The sequence below is a fragment of the Dendrobates tinctorius genome, unplaced genomic scaffold (genome assembly GCF_039654945.1).
Source record: "Dendrobates tinctorius isolate UK_male_01 unplaced genomic scaffold, ASM3965494v1 ptg000015l, whole genome shotgun sequence".
Classification (NCBI taxonomy): domain Eukaryota; kingdom Metazoa; phylum Chordata; class Amphibia; order Anura; family Dendrobatidae; genus Dendrobates; species Dendrobates tinctorius.
In genome coordinates this window covers 32990638-33013947 of record NW_027361683.1, presented here as the reverse complement: position 1 = coordinate 33013947, position 23310 = coordinate 32990638, and the positions used below count along the sequence as shown (strand labels likewise).

At 43.6% G+C, this 23310-nt stretch overlaps 1 protein-coding gene across 1 annotated transcript in view; it reads right to left on the bottom strand.

Annotated features, from left to right (window-relative positions):
- LAPTM5 (lysosomal protein transmembrane 5) overlaps window positions 1–23310 on the bottom strand; it is a 170292-nt gene that overhangs the window by 4677 nt on the left and 142305 nt on the right. The window contains exons 6-7 of the mRNA XM_073563328.1: window positions 21339–21428; window positions 7588–7686 (exon numbers count right to left, since the gene is read on the bottom strand). Of these exons, the coding sequence (XP_073419429.1) occupies window positions 7588–7686; window positions 21339–21428 (189 nt within the window). The remainder of the gene's footprint in view (window positions 1–7587; window positions 7687–21338; window positions 21429–23310) is intronic.

The window sequence follows — 23310 nt, the reverse complement described above, 5'->3', positions numbered from 1 at the left end:
CACATATTTGCTTTACATCAGCACAATTTTGGAACCAAAATGTTACGAAGTTATAAGGGTTAAAAATTGACCAGCGATTTCTCATTTTTGCAACACCATTTTATTTTTACAGACCACATCACATTTGAAGCCACTTTGAGGGGTCTATATGATAGAAAATACCCAAAAGTGACACCATTCTAAAAACTGCACCCATTAAGGTGCTCAAAACCACATTCAAGAAGTTTATTAACCCTTCAGGTGCTTCACAGGAATTTTTGGAATATTTAAAAAAAAATGAACATTTAACTTTTTTTCACAAAAAAAATACTTCAGGTTCATTTTTTTTATTTTACCAAGTGTAAAAGGAGAAATTTGACTGGAAAAGTTATTGTGCAATTTGTCCTGAGTACGCTGATACCTGATATATGGGGGGAACCATTGTTTCGGTGCATGACAGAGCTCGGAAAGGAAGGAGCGCCGTTTGACTTTTTCAATGCAAAATTGGCTGGAATTCAGATCGGATGCCATGTCACGTTTGGAGAGCCCCTGATGTACTTAAACAGTGGAAACCCCCCACAAGTGACCCCATTTTGGAAACTAGACCCCCAAGGAACTTATCTAGATATGTGGCGAGAACTTTGAACCCACAAGGGCTTCACAGAAGTTTATAACGTACAGCGGTACAATTAAAAAATCATATTTTTTCCACAAAAATGATCTTTTCACCCCCAATTTTTATTTTCCCAAGGGTAACAGGACCTTAAAAGTTATTGTGCAATTTGTCTTGAGTACGCTGATACCCCATATGTGGGTGTAAATGACTATTTGGACGCATGGCAGAGCTCGGAAGGGAAGCAGCGCCATTTGACTTTTTTGGCTGGAATTGAGATCAGACACCATGTCGCGTTTGGAAAGCCCCTGATGTACCAAAACAGTGGAAACTCCCCACAAATGACACCATTTTGGAAACTAGACCACCCAAGGAACTTATCTAGATGTGTGGTGAGAACTTTGAACCCCCAAGGGCTTCACAGAAGTTTATAACGTAGAGCCGTACAGTTAAAAAATCATATTTTTTCCACAAAAATTATCTTTTCACCCTCAATTCTTACTTTCCCAAGGGGAACAGGACTCTAAAAGTTATTGTGCAATTTGTCCCGAGTACACTGATACCCCATATGTGGGTGTAAACATCTATTTGAGCGCATGGCAGAGCTCGGAAGGGAAGCAGTGCCATTTGATGTGTTTGGCTGGAATTGAGATCGGACACCATGTCGCATTTGGAAAGCCCCTGATGTACCTAAACAGTGGAATCCCCCCACAAGTGACCCCATTTTGGAAACTAGACCCCCTAAGGAACTTATGTAGATGTGTGGTGAGCACTTTGAACCCCCCAGTGCTTCACGGAAGTTTATAACGCCCGGGCATGAAAATAAAAAATCGTATTTTTTCCACAAACATGATCATTTAGTCCCCACTCCCCAATTTTTTTATTTTCCCAAGGGTACCAGGAGAAACTGGACCCCAAAAGTTGTTGACCAATTTGTCCTGAGTACACTGATAACCCATATGTGGGAGAAAACTACTGTATAGGCACACGTCGCGGCTCAGAAGGGAAGTAGTGATATTTTGGAATGCAGACTTTGATGGAATGGTCTGCGGGTGTCATGTTGCCTTTGGAGAGACCCTGATATACCTAAACAGTGGAAACCCCCCACAAATGACAACATTTTGAAAACTAGACCCCCTAAGGAACTTATCTAGATGTGTGGTGAGCACTTTGAACCCCCAAGTGCTTCACAGAAGTTTATAACGCCCAGGCGTGAAAATAAAAAAATCATATTTTTTTTTCCACAAAAATGATATTTTTGCCCCCAATTTTTTATTTTCCTAAGGGCAACAAGAGAAATAGGACCCCAAAAGTTGTTTTGCAATTTGTCCTGAGTAGGCTGATACCCCATATGTGGGGGTAAAACACTGTTTGGGCGCATGGCAGAGCTCGGAAGGGAAGGAGCACCATTTGACTTATTCAACGCAGAATTGGCTGGAATTGAGACCAGACGCCATGTTGCATTTGGAGACCCCCTGATGTGCCCAAACAGTGGAAACACCCCAATTCTAACTCCAACCCTAACCCCAACACACCCCTAGCCCTAGCCCTAACCCTAGCCCTAGCCCTAGTGGGAAAATGGAAATAAATGCATTTTTTAAATTTTATTATTTTTCCCTAACTAAGGGGGTGATAACGGGGGGTTTGATTTACTATTTATGGCGGTTTTTATATTTGGCAGCTGTCGCACGCAAAAGACGCTTTTTATTGTAAAAATAGTTTTTGCATCACCACATTTTGCGAGCTATAATTTTTCCATATTTTGACCCACTGAGTCATGTGAGGCCTTATTTTTTGCGGGACGAGTTGACACTTTTATTGGTATCATGGTCGGGCACGTGACATTTTTTGATTGCTTTTTATTCCAATTTTTGGGACGCAGAATGAACAAAAACCAGCGTTTCATGAATTTCTTTTGGGGGGGTGTGTTTACACCGTTCCGCGTGTGATAAAATTGATAAAGCGGTTTCATTCTTCGGGTCAGTAAGGTTACAGCGATACCTCATTTATGTCATTTTTTTATGTTTTGGCGCTTTTATGCAATAAAAACCATTTTATATAAAAAATAATTATTTTTGCATCGCTTTATTCTGCGAGCTATAACTTTTTTATTTTTTCTCTGATCATGCTGCGTGGTAGCTCGTTTTTTGCAGGACAAGATGACGTTTTCAGCGGTGCCATGGATATTTGTATGCGTCTTTTTGATCGCGCGTTATTGCACTTTTTGTTCGGCGGTATGATAATAAAACATTATTTTTTGCTTCGTTTTTTACTTTTATTTTTTAAGGGGTTCACTAAAGGGGTTAACTAATGGGAAAATTTTATAGGGCAGGTTGTTACGGACGCGGCGATACCAAATATGTGTACTTTTATTTTTTTTTTATTTTCAAAAAATGTATTTATTAGGGAATAATTTTTTTAAAAAATTTATTTAGCAATTTTTTTAAAATTATTTTTACACTTTTTTTAACTTTATTAGGTTGTCTCAGGGGGGACATCACTGTCCTGTGACATATCGCTGATCTGTCACAGATCAGCGATCTGTCAAAGGCATTGAAGAAGACTTCCTCTTGCCTGCGCTTTGCAGGCACTGAGGAAGCCAGCTCCCTGCAGGCCCCCGAAGGTCCCCGTCGCCATCTTGGATTCGGGGACCTACAGGGATGGAGCCCCCCACAGCAGCGCTGCACATTGCGCTGCTGTGGGGGGCTCAGGGAAGCACGGAGGGAGCACCCTCCCTGCCGATGCTTCCCTTTAACCCCCGGTACACCGCGATCGTGTTTGATCGCGGTGTGCAAGGGGTTAACATGTCGGGGGCGGTCCGTGACTGCCCCTGACACATTGTGCCAGGTGTCAGCTGTGATAATCAGCTGACACCCGGTCACAATCAGCGGCGCTCACCACGTGGGCGCTGCTGATCGCTGTGACGTACTATCCCGTCCCTGGCAATTAAGTCCCAGGGCACATGGACGGGATACTACATCACATGGCAGTAAGGGGTTAATGGTTGTCTGAGAAATGTTCTGACATGCTGAATGTACTTCGGCACACAAATCATTAAGACACACAGCAGTTCCCTTTGCAATTGCTGACCAATGATGTCCCAGATTTGCTCAATGGGAGACAATTGTGGAGATGCTGCAAGTCACAGTAGCTAATTTGCATGTTTAGCACGTTCAGGCTGCTCATAGGAGCACAAACAACAAGCGGCTGGGCCTTCTGGTGTTCAAAAATGACTGCTGGGACTCTTTGGAGAAATAGCAGTACCACTGGTTCCACCACCAAATCAAAGCAATGCTTAGCTGTTAGTGTCCTTGGAAGGAAGACTTAAAGGGGTCTAGCTACCATACATTATTCCATCCAAGACCCTCATCTTTGTAGTAGGACCAGAGTGATGCTTCATCATAAAGGTCTCTACATAGCATTTCGCACATGGTCCCGCCTTTGTCTGCACTTATAAATGGTCTGGAGATCACATCATCAGCACCATGAAGAGGTCTTCCCGTCACACTCCTGATATTATGGTATATTTTAGCATCATTTATTATAGCCGGGCCCCTCTAGTCTTTATTCTAGGTGCACCGTTCAGTGTTACATTGATTTGGTGGGAAAACCAGTGCTACGGCTATTTCTCCAAAGTATCCCAAGAGCCTTTTTTTAACATGACAATGCCAGGCCATATGTGGCTCGTGCTACTGGGAGCAGCCTACATGGTCTAAACATGTTGCCATAGCCTGTAAGAATACTGGACCTGTCTTTCACTGAGCACATTGGTTACACCGTTGGTCGGAAATTTCAAAGGGAGCTGCAAGAGGTGTATCTTGATGATTTGCATATCCAAGTGCATTCAACGTGGCAGAACATTCCTCAGACAACCATTACATTGATTCTGTAACCAGATTTTTGCTACCTAATCTGAGAGTATGAAAACCACAGAATGAGGAAAGAATCCTCCAATATTTGAGAAAAAAAAAACAGGCAGAGATGCTTACTTGTATAAACAGGCCTCAATACAAATGCACTAACAGGGTGCAGCGGACCCAAGTAAAATGACAGCTGCACCGGTGCAATAATACCAAATGAAACAGCCAGCCTACTATCAGGGATTGGCCGTGTGGTACACCAGTGCAGAAGAAATAATCCGCATGTGGCAGTGTTCACACAGGGAATGCAGGGCTTCTGGTTCACAGCCTCTTAGTAACACCATATAGGGTGGCTGCCCAGTGCTAACTAAAATGCATCCCGTGTGAACAGAGGCCACAAGTTTGCAGAACCATTTGGGCCCAACTGCACCCTGAAAGAAATATAAAAACTGCACAAAAAACATATCAGTATATAGGCTGTGAACCATATGCTCTGCATTCCCTGTGTGAACACTGCCACATGCGGATTATTTCTTCTGCACTGGTGTACCACACGGCCAATCCCTGATAGTAGGCTGGCTGTTTCATTACGTATTATTGCACCGGTGCAGCTGCCATTTTACTTGGGTCCGCTGCACCCTGTTAGTGCATTTGTATTGAGGCCTGTTTATACAAGTAAGCATCTCTGCCTGTTTTGTTTTTTTCTCAAATATTGGAGGATTCTTTCCTCTTTCTGTGGTTTTCATGTTAGAGTAGGACTGGCAAGTGTAAGGAACTTTAACGTAGTTTGCCAGCTTACGTATTATGGCCATAATACCAACCAATACCTTACATATATTGATATGTTTTTTGTGCACTTTTTATATTTCTTTCAGGGTGCAGTTGGGCCCAAATGATTCTGCAAACTTGTGGCCTCTGTTCACACGGGATGCATTCTAGTTGGCACTGGGCATCCCCCTATACGGTGTTACTAAGAGGCTGTGAACCAGAAGCCCTGCATTCCCTGTGTGAACACTGCCACATGCGGATTATTTTTTTGCACTGGTGTACCACACAGCCAATCCCTGATAGTAGGCTGGCTGTTTCATTAGGTATTATTGCACCTTGGCAGTTGCCATTTTACTTGGGTCCGCTGCACCCTGTTAGTGCATTTGTATTGAGGCCTGTCTATACAGGTAAGCATCTCTGTGTGTTTTGTTTTTTTCTCTAATCTGAGAGTAGCATAATATAAAACCCTTATATCAGTAATATATGACTTATTGGTCTCCTTAGTGTAGTTTTTCTAAAATCATTGTTTTACCAACAGGATAGTATCACAGAGGCATAGTAAACCTGCTGCCATGTAGTCCAAGCACATCCCCACCAATGATTGCATAAGCGGAAAGCTGCTAAAGTGTACACATAAAGCATTCCATCAGTGGTGTGCGCGGGGTTATACAGAGCTCAGCTTTCAGAGAACTGGCAGTTTTGCAGCATATACAGTATATCAATGTACAACAAGCAACCCAGTAAGTGATATATCACTGGAATCAATGTGTCTGCTCCCACTTCAGGCTGCAGGTGGTGTAGCAAAAGCCTGGTGACAGATTCCTTTTAATAACCACATTAATAGCATGCCAAAGTGTGTAATTGCGGATATTTCCGCAGGTGTTGCTCATACTTGATTGTGACTAAATCAAAATGTTTACTTTTTTAATTCCATTTCTTTTATCATTAAAATGGCAACAGATCCCGTGAATTCCATAATACCACAACATTTCTTTCTTGGAGTTGTAATTTCAAGTTTGAGGAAAGTATTTGTCACGACTATTGTCGGCTGTCCTAGAACCAGGGGCTCCTTCCCTGTCCCTAAAGCTAGGGGCACCCTAGCTCGCCCTGTTCCCCTGATTACGTCTGATGGTGATGATGCCAGGGCCATGTACCTTGCCTTAATTCTTTAATCTGCACACAGTCTGTACCCTTCCCCCACCCAGGGAAGAGGGGAGTAATAATGTACCGTAATACACCAACCAGACTAACAAGTAATAATGTACCGTAATACACCAACCAGACTAACAAGACAGAATCAATGTAATGGTTGTCTGAGGAATGTTCTTCCACATTGAATGCACTTGGATATGCTAATAAAGGAAAATGCCAATCACACAAAAATACTCACACAAACAACAGAGGTAAACACAGGAGAGTAGAGGATGGGATTAAATCAAAGTAAGAGAAGAAAGGGAATTATCACACATTCAAAACCTAGCAATAGTCACAGATAAATCTACTAAAACGACTTCTCCAATAATAACCAACAGCATTATCCAGCCATGCAGCATAAGCTATTCTGACAATGAGTGCTAGCCAGGACACAGTTTATATAGTATATGGGAGTGGCTAAAAGTGCACAGCTGTGAACCTTAATGCAAAAAAGCTTCCAGGAGCTCTCAACTGAGCAGATTAACCCCTGAACTGCTAAAAGAAACTTACACCATTTAATATGGAGGTGAAGTGCTTTTAATCAGTGCAAGAGTAGGAGAAATCAGACTCTGTGGTCTTCTGGCTCCTCTCTGTCACTGTAAACCCGGCCGTGACAGTGTTTACCAATACTAAACAAAGTGGAAAATTGCTCTCTAATATCTGAGCTAGATAGACAAACAGTACTGTACAGTCACACACTACAGATATATGCATTTTTCTTCCTCAAGGGGTTCTTGAAGATGATGTAATGTTAATGTCAACTTCTTAACCATGATCTCTGAGATCTACCTGCTTTGATGTCTGCCAGCGGTTAGAGGGAGCATTTCATTTAAAGACAACTTTTACCAGTTTTATGAAGATCCACTTACTTTATCAGTGTGATATTTTTAACTGTATGACTGCAGTTGTATCTTTAATGAGCTTTCGCTAGGTGAAAATAATAAACAAAGCTGCTACTGCCACAGAATCACCGCTGAGCCCAGTGATTGGCTGCAGCAGTTATATGCTCAGTGTTGGTGATGTTGCTATTGCAACAAAGACAGGAGCAGTGGAAGAGAGGCCTCTATTGAGACATCAAAGGTGAGAAGCAGCTTTGTTTGTTATTTTCCCAGAAGATCAACACAAAATAATTATACATGGAAAACTCTTTCAATCCTGATATGTAGACATTACCTTTGAGACTCCTTTCAGAATATGTTTGTCTTTTGAGGGATTCTTTGTTGAATCATTTGAACCCTTGAAGACTCTCCAGACACATGAAATCATAAGTGCCTATAGATGAAACATTGAGTTATTTCAATCAATTTCAAGTAATTTCAAGTCTAAATTTAGATTTACAATCACTGATCACTGAGAGAGCAGGCAGGGAAAGTAGAGAACAGATGGGTGCAGCAGAGAGCAGGCAGCGGTATCAGCACAGGCAAAGGCAACAGAGAGCAGCCACCGACAGGTGCAGGTGTACCAGAGTGCAGATATAAAGGAATATGCTCTCTATCCTGGTATATGCTCCCCCCATCTGGTATATGCTCCCCCACATCCTGGTATATTTTCCCCCATCCTGGGGTAAGGTCCCCCTATCCTGATATATGCCCCCCATCTTGGTATATGCCACCCATCCTGGTTTATGCCTCTCATTCTATATGCCCCTCATCCAGGTATATGCCCTTAATCCTGGTATATGCACATCCAACCTGGTATATGCCCCTCATCCTGGTATATGCCCCCACACTGGTATATGACTCCCATCCTGGTATATTCCCCTCCCATCTTTGTACATGCCCCCAATCGTGGAATATGCCCCTTCATCCTTGTATATTCCCCCATCCTGGTATATGCCCTTTATCCTTGTATATTCCCCCATCCTGGTATATGCACTTCATCCTTGTATATGTAGGGGGCATATACAAGGATGCAATGCACACACTGTCATGATTCCCCTGTATTTCCCATGTGGGTGGGTGCATATTTGCGGCCATGTGCCAACTATTCTCATCTGTCTTCTTTCAAAAAAAGAGAATTGGAAAAAGCTAGATGAGACTAGTCAGAACATGACTGCAAATACAGTATGTAAATTGCATACATGCAGTTACGCGATAATTCACTCCCACAGGGAATTCAGGGGAATTGTGACAGTGTGTGCATCACATACTTTCACAATGTGTCAGTCTGAAGTGATAGAGTGACTGCAGACTTGTGTGGAGACTGGATGACCCTTTTAAAAAACCTTAAAAATAATTTATTCCAATGATCAATCCATTTGCTCACTCATTGGATGATTGGCAGCCTGAATAGACTTGTTGATATTGGGATTACAGCCAATTCATATTGTCACAGGCTTACCGCAACAGTGTGGAGCCAGAAGACTGATGCGTCTGATTGCTCCTACTCCTGCACTGAAAAGAAGCACTTCTCCTTCATTTTAAATGTCTTTATTTTTTTCTGGCGGAACAGGGGTTAATAGGCCATGTTGGAAATCCCTTTGCTCACAGCTGAGCTCAGTTATTCACTACTTTCTCCTTTATAATCTGGGCTTTGTTACTAATCCTTGTCAGAGCTTGCTTTATTGCTGCATGGCTAATGGAGGGAGAGGAGTTCTTATGAGGAGAGTTGGAGGAGTTATTAGTGAATGTTGCTTGGTTTGAATGTGTGGTAATTCCTTATCCTTGTCTATTTTGGTTTATTCCGCTACCTTGACACCCCGGTGCATTCCTCTTTGATATGTGAGTGAATATTTTGTATGCCTGGAGTTTTCTGTTAACCCTTGCTTGTGTTGCCTTGTTTGTCGGGTTGGTGTACTACTTTGCACAGTAGTGCCCCTCTTCCCCGGGTGGGGGAAGAGAACAGATGGGGGCTAACTCAGGAGGTAAGGCAAGGGTAGAGGACCCAGCATCTTCACCTTCAGAAGTATCCTGAGGAGTAGGGCAAGTGAGGGCGCCACCTAGTGTTAGGGACAGGGAAGGGACCCCTGGTTCCCCTTCACCCTACAGCTATATAGTGACACCTATCTTCCTAACTGGTTATGATAAGCCTAAAATAAAGATGGGGCGGCAATGGAAGTAGCTGCAATGTAAGTGTGGATGTTAGGGCTGGCGTAACACACCAAATTATAAATAATAGTAGGTGCGTTCGCTGCCCGGGGTCCACCGTGCAGAGGTGGTACACTGCTGCTAGGTAATGGCGGAAGAATAGAGCGGCGTGAAAACAGTCACCCTGGGTTACGTCACCCAGTGTGAACAGGAGCGAACTCTGTTGACTCACAGAGCCGCACAGCTGCTGAATGCAAATACCGGAGCCTGTTTAGCTCACAGAGCCCGGCCAAAAAGCTTACAGAAAGCGGCCACAGAACTCTACCCCAAGGACACGGAGTTAGAGTTCCTCTAGGCCCTCTGAGCGCACGGCGTCGCTGCCGCGAAAGCCGCTATAGATGCTGGCTACGGAGTGTGGAGCACATGCACTGTGGTGTGCCGAGTAACTGATGGGGACTAATGCCTGACTCCGACTCTGCCCTACCTACACCTAAGCCTGGGTGCTAGCAGGCTACGCTGCACAACACATGTGTACCAAGGGTAGGGGTTTCTTAATGAGTCAGTCACCAGAGATATTCATACGTGCATACAACACTCACTCCTCATGGTCTAAAAATACAGAGTATCCTAGCGCATGGCCAAGTGGCAATGCGAACCTTTTATAGCCGCGAGCGTCCGGGACCTTCCTGGCTTCTCGGATGGGCCATTCCGAACAGGAGCAGGACCTGAGCACGTGACCTTCGATCTCCAGTGGGAGATCACTCCACGGGCATGCTCAGTGGCCCGACATGAGGACTTAGTCCCTGGAAAATCTCGCTGATGAGCAGCCTGCATTGCCATAGCTGTGCCAGAGGTGGCAGCAGCAAGCAAACCCACGGAGGTGGTTTGGGCAGAGTGCCGGGACCGATGAGTTTGCTGAGCAACCTCCTCTGCGGCTGGGGAGGAATGGGAGACCGCTGGGAGCAGTGCTTGGGATTCCTGCTGTGCAGCAACAGGAACCCGACGCCTAACAGTGGACATGACATTGATTTTGGAAGAAGAAGGCTAGTAAAAGGTTAATATGTAGTTTGGGTAGGAGAGGGTTAATAGCTGATTTTGTATGGCCACAGAATAAAATTAAAGTTAAAGTTAAGTAGGGTTAGAGTTCAGGTCACATGAGTAGGGATTTAATTTAGGATTGAGTAGTAAGTTGTGGGAGGGATTGTAGAAAAGATGATGGTACCTTAAAAAAGAGGAGGAGCCTTTGTAACATTGTCTTACGTGCGGAGCCGGGACCAGTGAACGACTCAGACACCCTCCCTTATGCCCTTTTTTTAATTTTACTAACATAAAATTCTGGCGGTGGGGAGGTCAGGGAGGGTCTTGGTTAATGGGGAATGTTGACCCTTCATTGTTGAGTTATGGTTTAGTTCCTGCTGGGACGGTTCCAGGGAAATAGGTTAAAAATTTGATAGGGTACAGCACCATGACATTTGTACATTTGTCAACCATGAGTTAGAGCATTGCAACTGGGGAGTATTTATTCTGGTGGTGTCCAGTGTTGTTAGGTCATCCATGATCTTCTCAGAGAAAAAAGTATATTATGTTTGATTTGATATATGTAATAATCAATAAAGGCTGCTGTGGCCATGTATTTCCACGTCACTCAGCGTTTGTTTTATTACAATGCCATAGTCAAGGCTTTCTATCCCCTATACAGAAGCTGTGTCTCCGATATCTTTGAGGTTTTGTTTGTAGGCTGTAATCATGCTGATTGCCAGACTAAGGCCTCATACCCATTGGCGATTAAAAAAACGGTCCGATTTCTGGACTGGAAAAAAGGGTGGAGTGTTATGCCAGGGTCATGCGATTTGTATGTGATTTTTTAGTTTTCCATCCGTTTTCCATCCGTTTTTTTTTCCCAGCCACTCTTTTTCTACAGTCATCTACAGCAGTGGTCCCCAACCTTTTTTGCACCAGGGACCGGCTTGAAGCAAGACCATTCTTCCATGGCCAGGCAGGGCGGGGATGGAGGTGTGACAGGGGCGGGGCTTTGGTCATAAGGGGGCGGGGCTATGGACGTGGTTGTAGTTTAGCAGTACATACTTATAATTTAATTATAACATTTTTAATGTGACTCAACTCACTATAGGTTTTGAATGAGTGGGAGCACCTGGCTTGTTTCTCTGTTTCAGTGGGAGCACTGGGCTACTTCTACTGATGATCGTCACTGCTAATGATGATTGGAACCTACAAGGAAATGGAGCATTGAGCACTTAAGAAAAATTGTACTGGAGTTCTGTACATGCTGATTATTTTCTAATCATCAGAAAATGTATGTGTGGTTCCCCCCGTCCTGTCCAGCTCTGTGTGGCTTCCCCTGTTGTATGCATGGCTCCCCTGTCCCATCCTTGTATACATGGCTCTGCTCCCACCCTCCCATCCTGTATACATGGCTCTGCTCCCACTCTTCCATCCTGTATACATGGCTCCCCTGTCCCATCCTGTATACATGGCTCTGCTCCCACCCTCCCATCCTGTATATATGGCTCCGCTCCCACTCTCCATCCCTTGTATACATGGCTCCGCTCCCACTCTCCCTCCCCTGTATATATGGCTCTGCTCCCAGTCTCCCTCTCTTGTATATATGGCTCTGCTCCCACTGTCCCTACCTTGTATTGTATATATGGCTCTGCTCCCACTCTCCCTCCCTTGTATATATGGCTCTGCTTCCACTCTCCCTCCCTTGTATATATGGCTCTTCTTCCACTCTCCCTCCCTTGTATATATGGCTCTGCTTCCACTCTCCCTTCCTTGTATTGTATATATGGCTCTGCTCTCACTCTCCCTGCCTTGTATATATGGCTCTGCTTCCACTCTCCCTCCCTTGTATATATGGCTCTGCTCCCACTGTCCCTCCCTTGTATTGTATATATGGCTCTGCTCCCACTCTCCCTCCCTTGTATATATGGCTCTGCTTCCACTTTCCCTCCCTTGTATATATGGCTCTGCTCCCACTCTCCCTCCCTGGTACATATGGCTCTGCTTCCACTTTCCCTCCCTTGTATATATGGCTCTGCTCCCACTCTCCCTCCCTTGTACATATGGCTCTGCTTCCACTCTCCCTCCCTTGTATATATGGCTCCGCTCCCTCTCCCTCCCTTGTATATATGGCTCCGCTCCCACTCTCCCTCCCTTGTATATATGGCTCTGCTCCCACTCTCCCTCCCTTGTATACATGGCTCCGCTCCCACTCTCCCTCCCCTGTATATATGGCTCCGCTCCCAGTCTCCCAGTCTCCCTTGTATATATGGCTCTGCTCCCACTCTCCCGGTCTCCCTTGTATATATGGCTCCGCTCCCACTCTCCCTCCCCTGTATATATGGCTCCGCTCCCACTCTCCCTTCCTTGTATATATGGCTCCGCTCCCACTCTCCCGGCCTCCCTTGTATATATGGCTCCGCTCCCACCCTCCCGGCCTCCCTTGTATATATGGCTCCGCTCCCACTCTCCCGGCCTCCCTTGTATATATGGCTTCACTCCCACCCTCCCGGCCTCCCTTGTATATATGGCTCCGCTCCCACTCTCCCGGCCTCCCTTGTATATATGGCTCCGCTCCCACCCTCCCGGCCTCCCTTGTATATATGGCTCCGCTCCCACCCTCCCGGCCTCCCTTGTATATATGGCTCTGCTCCCACTCTCCCGGCCTCCCTTGTATATATGGCTCCGCTCCCACCCTCCCGGCCTCCCTTGTATATATGGCTCCGCTCCCACTCTCCCGGCCTCCCTTGTATATATGGCTCCGCTCCCACCCTCCCGGCCTTCCTTGTATATAAGGCTCCGCTCCCACCCTCCCTCCCTTGTATATATGGCTCCGCTCCCACTCTCCCGGCCTCCCTTGTATATTTGGCTCCGCTCCCACTCTCCCGGCCTCCCTTATATATGGCTCCGCTCCCACTCTCCCTCCCTTGTATATAAGGCTCCGTTCCCACTCTCCCTCCCTTGTATATATGGCTCCGCTCGGCTTCCCCATCCTCCCCCATCATACTTACCCTCACATTGCTGACCTTCCTTCTGCTGAACTTCCCTCCCTGCATCTCGCGGCGCTTCAGCTCCTGTGCGGAGCGGTCACGTGCTACCGCTCATTAAGGCCTATGAATATGGACGCCACGCCTATGGGAGATGAGTGGCGTCCATATTCATGACCTTAAATGAGCGGCACACGTGACCGCTCAGCGCTGGATGAAGCCGCCGCGGGATGCAGGGTGAGTATCAGCTGCTGCACCGCCGCCGGCTCCCCTTCTGTCCGCGGACCGGCAAGGGCACTGCAACGGCCCGGAGCTGGGCCGCGGACCAGTGGTTGGGGACCCCTGATCTACAGGACCATTTACAGTGTTCTATACCACAGAATGGTGATGTAGCCATTAAAAACGGATGGAAAGCGGATGGTCCGTTTTTGGTCCTTTTTTTATTCGCACCCATTGACTTCTATTATGCAAAATCACTGCAAATCGCAGCATGCTGCAATTTTTTTCTCAGACCGATTTTGGCTGAGAAAAAAATCGCAAGTGAGATGTCACCCATTCACTAACATGGGTCAGAGTGCAATCCGATTAAAAATCGGATTGCAATCGTCCGATTTTATCGCCAGTGAGTATGAGGCCTAATGTCGCATGTCATATAAGATAAGAAATATTGTAATCAGATTACCTGGCCATTAAGTATGCGTTAATGCACTACATTTTTTATTATTTTTTCTGGGTAGGTCTGAACAGTACAAAACAAAACCATTGTTGTCTTTTTTGCATTTTGTTTTCAAGAAAGCGAGTTGCAAAACTGCAGCATTTCACGGTTAAATGTATGTGCTCTCCTTCACGATCGCACTCCATCGATCTACCTTTACACTCAGCTTTTCAGATTGACAATTGACTGAGTGAATAGAAATTGGTCTGAAATGTGAAAGTGTAAAGGCAGCCTGAGTGTCCTGTTAGAGTTTGTAATAACTTAAAAACAAGATTAATTCAGCAAACTCTAATCCTAGTTATGGACTCCAAGTAGAAGGTAACAAAGACTTCACAAGATTCACTGTTGACAGCAACAGAAATGGAAGATTTGTGCTTCTTTATCCGTAAACAACTTTCTCATCCAATTAAATGTAGATAGTTTATTTGACCCAATAAATAATTTGCTTTTTGGAACAGAAATCTCTATGTGCAGAACACACTGATTTTCTTATGCGGCTAAGTAAATATTTTGCCATTAATGCTGTCATTCATTAAAAAAGGCAAGATCAGCATTTATTTCATCAGCAATCACAGGTCAATTGAATGGAAAGGCTCATTATCTATAACTCACCTAGCCGTTTCGACCCGTTCCTGTATTTACATATTGCTGTTTCTTACGGAACATGTGACATATTTTTTAACAGACCGGTAAATCCTTTTAAAGAGACATAATATAAGGGCTTCTTAGTGTTCCATTTATGAGCCATTGCAGAAAGATCTGGGATATCATTGGCACCCACTCTGGCAGACCTGATCTATATATGAACTTCACTGATGACCGTTTAATTGAATAGCTGCTATGCAATACTACATGTCTCCTATAGTGGCCACTGCACAGAATAAGCATAGCTGGCTGCAAATTCATTGTATCACTGGGGGGAAGTTGAGAAGCTGGATTTGCAGCAGTCACCTGATTGATGCACCCCTTTATATTTCCATTAGGTTTGATCCCAGAAAGTCACTTCCTGTACATTGACTTTGTAATATAGTCTGTACAACCCATTAGCACCCATTACAACTCGAACACAAGGGGCTGAGACATTGCATATGGAAACATATTATTATCCACTTTACACTTACCTCCAAAAGAAAACAGAATTTAAAGGAATTTTGAACTCGGGTTTAAAGATTACAGTGTGAAGTCATCCCAATGAAAGAAAAACACATGCTATACTTATGACAGTAAATTGCCCCTGCTCCTGTGGTCTCCACTAAAGCAGATGAGATGATATTCGACCACCAGTAACCTGACCCTGCAGCTAGTCAGTGGCCTCAGTGATCAAATCACTCATAGTTGTAATGTAATCACTTGTAGTACGTATCTTTTTTTATTAGGATGTCTTCCCATTATGAACTCTAAAAATTGGGAACTTTTAATGGCGGGAAACCCCTTTATTCCTAAAAGCCCACAGGATAACAGGGAATGTACCGTATCTTTCAAACTTCCTCCTATAACATCAGGAAAACATGTCACAGGACACCTGTTTGATGGCTGTACTTTATAGCAATATTATTTGAGTGCTTTTGGGGCCATTATATTTTTTGGAGGGATGTGGGGATCATTATTCTGTGTGTTTGCCTTTATACTGTCTGGAGAGCTGTGTGTGGGGGACCATTATACAGTGAGAAGGTCATTATACTAAGTGGAAGGCTGTATGGTGGCCATTATAGAGTATAATGGTCATCCATACAATATAATGACTGTGTGGATGGTTGCTTGGGGGTCCCATACCTAGTGGAACTGTATGGGGAGCTTCATATTGTTTGTATGGCCATCATACTGTAGGATTGTGGTATCCATCATACTGTGTTGTGGGACTGTGGGGCCCATCTTACTGTGTTGGGGATCACTCAGGGCCTCATAAAATGCGTGGGGGACTGTGTGAACATCACTGTGTTGTGGACACTATAGGGGCATTATACTGTATATGTAGAGGGTAATGTGGAGGAAATATCTGTGGGGGTATCATACTGTGTATTAGGGGGGCTTTTTGTTTGTGTCCTACTTTATGGGGGCAATGAAAGGGGTATCATAGTATCTAAAAAGACCAAAAGATTTCAAATCTGGGCAAAATTAATTTGTAAGTGCTACAATAAATGTCCTTCTCTACAGTTGTGCGCAAAAGTTTACATACCCAGACAGAATTTTTACTTTCTTGGCCTTTTTTCAGAGAACATGAATGATAACACCAAAACTTTTTCTCAACTCATGGTTAGTGGTTGGCTGAAGCCATTTATAGTTAAACTACTGCGTTTGAGGGGCACTTCAATCCTTTATTGGATGCCCCCTGACTGGTGTGCCCCATTTACAAGTGGTTAAAGTTTGTGACCCAATGTCCTTTGCATCTCCTTATCTCCTCCTTTCCTGTTTTTGTTATGGCAACGTCACTCTGTTTCTCCTCCCTTTGTGCCCCTTATAAATGATGTCCCAACATCTTCCTGTCTCTCTCTTCACAGCAGATGTCCTTTGCATCTCCTTATCTCCTCCTTTCCTGTTTGTCGTTATGGCAACGTCCCTCTGTTTCTCCTCCCTTTGTGCCCCTTTATAAATGATGTCAAAACATCTTCCTATCTCTCTCTTCACAGCAGAGGACCCGGAGACTGCGTTGTCCCACACTCCCTCCCTTACCTTTTTTATTTGTTCACGGTGTTTTGATTGATATGTGTAAGTCACAGCAGTGGCCAATTTGTTATACCATAAGAGTTTTGTATGTATGAAGTGTTCAGCTGGGCATATCGATTTGTACCTGTTTCTTATGGCCCATTGTGCCTCATCGGTCATTTTGATATTTAATTTCTGTGCACGCCCCTGTCACTGTGACCAACCTTCACTCATTAAAAGAAAAAAGTGTTTTGGTTAAAAATGTGTATTGTTGTTGTTGTTTACATAGAACACCCCAGGGAGAAAGCATGGTTTTGTGGGTCTCACCAGTCTTCTCTTTTTAAATCATAATGGCAACCCAAAACATCCAAGTGACCTCAAAAGTTAACATACCCTGGTGATTGTGGCATGATGGCATGCACAGAAGTTGATACAAATGGGTTTGAATGGCTACTAAAGGTAACATAACATTCTCACCTGTGACCTGTTTGCTTGTAATCAGTGTGTGCATAAAAGCTGAGTGAGTTTCCGGGATCCAGACAGACTCTTGCATCTTTCATCCAGCCACTGACATTTCTGGATTGTGAGTCATGGAGAAAGCAAAAGAATTGCCAATGGAGCTACGGGAAAAGATAGCTGAACTTTCCCCTTTTCACATGTAAAGGGCCATGGAATAAATGGCACTATATAAATGCATAATAATAATAATAACTGTATAAAACAGGAAAGCGATACCAAAAAACATATAAGGAATTGATAATGCCAGTCAGCAACGTTCAAACTGTGATTAACATGTGGAAAATCAGGGGCTCTGTAAAAATAAAACCATAGTCAGGTAGATCTACAAGAATGTTGTCTACAACTGCCAGGAAAATTGTTAGGGATGCAAAGAAAAATCCACAAATAACATCAACTGAAATACAAGGACTCTCTGAAACCTAGTGGTGTGGCTGTTTCAAGATGCACAATAAGGAGCCACTTGAAAAGAAATGAGCTACATGGTCGAGTCACCAGAAGAAAGTCATTACTACGCAAATGCCACAAAGTATCTTGCCTACAATACGCAAAACAGCACAAAGACAAGCCTCAAAACTTCTAGAACAAGGTAATTTGGAGTGATGAGACCAAAATTGAGCTTTTTGGCCACAACCATAAACGTTACATTTGGAGAGAGGTCACCAAGGCCTATGATGAAAGGAACACCATTCTTACTGTAAAGCATGGAGGTGAGTCGCTGATGTTTTGGAAATGTGTGAGCTACAAAGGCACAGGAAATTTGGACAAAGTTGAAGGAAAGATGAATGCAGCATGTTATCAGAAAATACTGAAGGCTAATTTGCACTCATCAGCCCGGAAGCTGCACATGGGACGTACTTGAACATTCCAACATGACAGCAATCCAAAATACAAGGTCAAGTCGACCTGTCATTGACTACAGCAGAAAAAGTAAAGATTCTGGATTGGCCATCTCAGTATCCTGACCTCAATATCATTGAGCCACTCTGGGGAGATCTCAAGTGCGCAGTTCATGCTAGACAGCCCGGGAATTTACAGGAAATTGAGGCTTTTTGCCAAAAAGAGTGTGCCGCTTTACCATCTGAGAAAATAACAAACCTCATCCACAACTACCACAAAAGACTTCAAGCTGTCATTGATGTTAGAGAGGGCAATACACGGTATTAAGAAATGGGTATGTGAACTTTTGATCAGGGTCACTTGGATGTTTTTGGTTGTCATTATGATTTAAAAGAGAAAGCACAGTAGTTTGACAATAAATGGAGCACTAACCAAAAGTGGAGAAAAAGTTTTGGTGTTATCATTTATATTCTCTGAAAAAAGGCCAAGAAAGCAAAAATTCTGCCAGGGTATGTAAACTTTTGAGCACAACTGTATATTTAAAAGTTGTGAGATACACCCTTCTGTGTCTATACTATGCGACATGTTCCTGCCTAATCTGGCAAAAAAATTTGTTATTGGGTGATCTGGGGGACCCAAATAGGACTTTTTTTTATTGGGCCTATAATTTCTACATACACCCCTATGACAACACCGCGTTTGTTCTTAATTATGCCAGCCATATTATTCAGTATTCCCAGGGACATGAGCTATTGTTCATGTAAGCTTGAACACTGACTCTTGTTGTAGATTGAATTGATGTTTGTTGATTTGTTGAATGGCTGCATTTGTTGTAGATTGAATTGATGTTTGTTGATTTGTTGAATGGCTGCTGATTACCTATTGTATCAGCCCCTACAGCTTATTGGTCTGCTTTCCTTGAGGGACAAAGGCACAGGTTAATTGAACAAGCTTTGTTTGTTAATTTGATGAATGCCTGCTGACTACCTATTGTATCAATCTATGCAGCTTGTTGTTCTGCAAACACTGAAGGACAAATATGCAGGTTAATTGAACACTTGAACAATGAGAGATAACCTCTTCCTACCTTCCCTGAAACCTGTGGATAATGGCCTGAGGCACAGCTTTGGGTATAAAAAGGGTCCTCTCTTCTTCTTCAGAGAGTCTCTAAAAGACAGCAGCCAAGGAACCATGGCTTCAACTGGAACCGGAGGAATACAGATTTCATTCACATATTTCATTCTGAAGCTTGCCGCTACCTCCTCTTTGTGGGTGCCCAGCAAAAGTGAAGTGCTACTGGTTGGGGTAGTTGGCCCTCGAAGTCCAGAAATAGCAGATGTTCCAATTCCCAGCAAGCCAGTGGAAGGGTGAGACTCTGTAATTTGCACCATCTTATGTACTTACTGGGTCTGTACTGTATGTTATTGACTGTTGTTGAGTGAGGGGTGTACTGGGACCATGTAATATCCCACTACTTTCCTTGGTGTTATAACAATGCTGCTATATACATAATGTAATATTTGTTGTTTCTTGTACCTGTTATTAGGGAGAGTATAGTGCCCGTTTCTGGCCACTAGATGGGGCAGTATAGTGAATGTAGTATAGTATAGTGAAAACCAGTTAGCAAATAGTTAAACATAGGAGGGGTCAGCTGCAGCTAAGAGAGGGAGAACTTCCTCAAAGTAGTCAGTCGGGCCACTGTGCCAAACCTCCTGCACAGGCTTAAGTGCCCAGAATGATAGCAGTCACCACACAACATTTGTCAAGGGAGAAACCCAGCCATCCACAGCATCAGGTCAGAACAGCAGCAGTTTGGGAACCAAAGTTTAAGACAGAAACAGTATGGCAGTACGGGGATGCAGGTGGCTCCATAATGTGGTAACTTATTGCAAGGGCTGACGCCCTCAGATCTGGGGAGAAATGGCTGAGGAAACTCCCAGATGCAGTGAGTTTGGACAGGGAAGATGCTGTGTCACCGCAGGAGACAGTACAGATGGTCAGGTCACGCACCATGTGGCAGCTGACTTCAGAGACTGAAACTCTCATGTCTGGGGCAAAACAGACTAGGGAATGTCTAACTGTAACAGAGGTGTACAGGGAGGATGCTGAGGAACCGTATGAGATGGTCCAACCCAGATACGTGCTGTGTGACAGAGAGAGACATACAGGGAAAACGGAAGAAATGTGCAATGCTGTGAAGAATATGGATGTTCTGTGTAAAGAAACCAGTAAAGTTGTTCTTTTGAAAGTTGAAATGGACTGTGTCTCTATTCATGCGGAACCGTCTATAGGGAGCCTTCAGCAGCGCAGAGAGGACCCTGACAGCGCAGAAGATGGAGCCACAGGTATGCAGAGTAATGGTCATGTGATGGGAAGACAGGGCACAGAAACACCGGTGTCCTCGGCCATGACTACGATCCTGTCCCTCTCTCACAGTTGATCCAATAAATTATTACCATAATGTGTTACCCTCACACTTTGTTGTCTGAGCAGTACTCTGCCCACGGGAAAGGAGTACGGGCGTTCAGTGGGATGAGCCCTGGTCCATGTGGTTTTTCTAAAGACAGCCAGGCCAGCTGATAGGAGCACCCATTGACCCTCATGTCATCACAGCCCTTAATTAGAGCATGGCTGAACCAGGTGACCACTTCTCTTTAAATAAATATAATAATGCCTTAGAATAAAATGATAGGCCATTTCCTGTTGTTTCCAAATACGTAGGAATATCTTGTAGCATTCCCTTTGTGTTGCTCCACAGCACTGTATAGAGACATCAGAGCTATTCAACGAGCCTCAATGATGCCCGATATTACATTAGTATGGAAAATATGGAAACAGTGATTTACCGGTGCAATTTGCAGTCCTCTATAGTAAATTCAGTGTGGCAGGAGTTCACAGATAGCGGGAATTATTAGTCTGAGATTTAGTGTCTTCAGAGATCTTTACCCATTGGTCTCTTAATAACGTAGTGCTGGACATTATTCCATGTTTATTTCTACCAGTTCCTTGTGCTCTGCTGGTGCTAAGTAAGGAAGTTTATGGAGCGGACATGGTATATATTCCTCCTGCTAATTGCATTGCACAGAGCTGCTGAATCATCTTTCTCTGGCTTACTCATTTTAATTACACTGCTCACTGTAAAGTTTATAAATGTATAGTCAGAAATGAAAATGTTACCTTATACAAGATCACAGCAGTATGGAGCAATGAGAAGATGATCATTTTCTTGATGTATTTCTCAGAAGACATGCTTGCAGAAGGGTAAGTCTAAGATAAAGAGCTGAGTTTATTACGATTTCACCCTATAAACAGAATTGCTAATGCATTTTATAATCCCATAGATTTAAGATAGATAATAAAGAGCATAAGCTTCACCACATCTTTTAAAGTAGCCGGAATATTGATTTATTCTGCTAGCAATATGGAGTTCAAATCTAGATCATCTTTACTTTTCTATTGCTTTTCACTTAGAGTTATACTATATGAACTGAGAATAATGCTCTTATAGAGGCGACAGAGCTACATTTGTCAGTGTAGCAGGTAAATATGAGCAAATCTATGAGATTGGAATCTAATTAGTTTTGAATTGTAGGAAATTCACTGTACCCTGCAAATCTGAACAATTTTTAATTCAATTTGTGAAAATTGCCAAAAATGCCCTTCACTTTTTTGCACAATGAATAAGATTGCTTGTCAGAGAAGGCACACATGACATGCTCAACAAAACCGCTGTAAAACCGCTTACCTGTCTATACCATGACTAAGGCTTATCACCAAAACGCGTAGGTTTCTCATATGTGCATCATCGGTAAAATTACCCATTTTGGTTGCATACAATTTAAAGTGGTTTAAATAAAAAGTTTTTATCCCATTTTTTCAGCGCTGTAGAACTTTCCTTTATTTTAACCCTAACTTTAGCCCAACCCTAACCCTAACTTTAGCCCAACTCTAACCCTAACTTTAGCCCAACCCTAACCCTAACTTTAGCCCAACTCTAACCCTAATGGAAAAATGGAAATAAATACTTTTTATTTTATTATTTTTACCTATCTAAGGGGGTGATAAAGGGGGGGTTTGATTTACTATATTTTTATTTTGATCACTGTGATAGACCCTATCACAGTGATCAAAATGAACCAATAGAAATAACTCCCTATTGTTGCCGGCTGGCAGATCTCGGTGGGCGCACTGCACATGCACCCACCATTTTCTCCCAGAAGAAGATGCCAGCGACCTGGGGGACATCATGGGGGGGATGCAGGGACTCCGAAGGTACCAGGGGGATCGGGGGAATCCATTTCTCTTTCCACTTATTTCTCAGAGCAGTTAAAAAGCTGCGCTGAGGCATAAGTACCCTTAACTGCAGCTGTTAAAAGGCGCATCGGCGGTTGTTAAGGGGTAAAGGAGCTGTGTGAGGGCATCTATTTTGCGTGTCATTTTTAATGTTAGAATTTTGGGGTACATAAGATGTTTGGTGGGAGATAACAAAAAAATGGCAATTCTGGCATTTTAGTTTATTCATAAGTTACATAATTTTATAGTTTGAAATATTGGACTTCTGTGGATGCTGCTATGCAAGGATTGTGTGTGGATGTATATATAGTGGCATCTCAGGGTATGTGCCACGCTGCGGATTCTGCTGCAGATCCGCAGCGGTTTGGGCCCTGCGGATCTGCAGCAGAATTAGCTGCGTTGTGCAGTACCATTATATCCTATGGAAAATGGAAACCGCAGTGCAGACGGTGCAGAATTTTCCTCGCGGTTTTTGCTGCAGTTTCCAATCCACAGAAAGAATTGACATGTCATTCTCTTCTGCTGATTCAGCAGCGGTTTGCCATCTCCTCCATTGTAGAGATGATAAACCGCAGGCCAATCCGCAGACCAATTTGCAGTGTGTGCACATACCCTAAAAGTTTAGGCACCGCTGGTCAACATTACTGTTATTATGAACATTCAAACAAGTTGAAGATGAAATGATCTCCAAAATGCCTAAAGTTAAAGATGACACTTTTCCTTTATGTTTTAGGCAAAAAAAATATATGTAGTCGTTTCTTACATTTTAAAAATTACAAAAAGGAAAATGGGCCAATGCAAAACTTTGGGCACCCTTGGAGATTTCTGTGCTCAGATAACTTTGACCAAAGTTTCA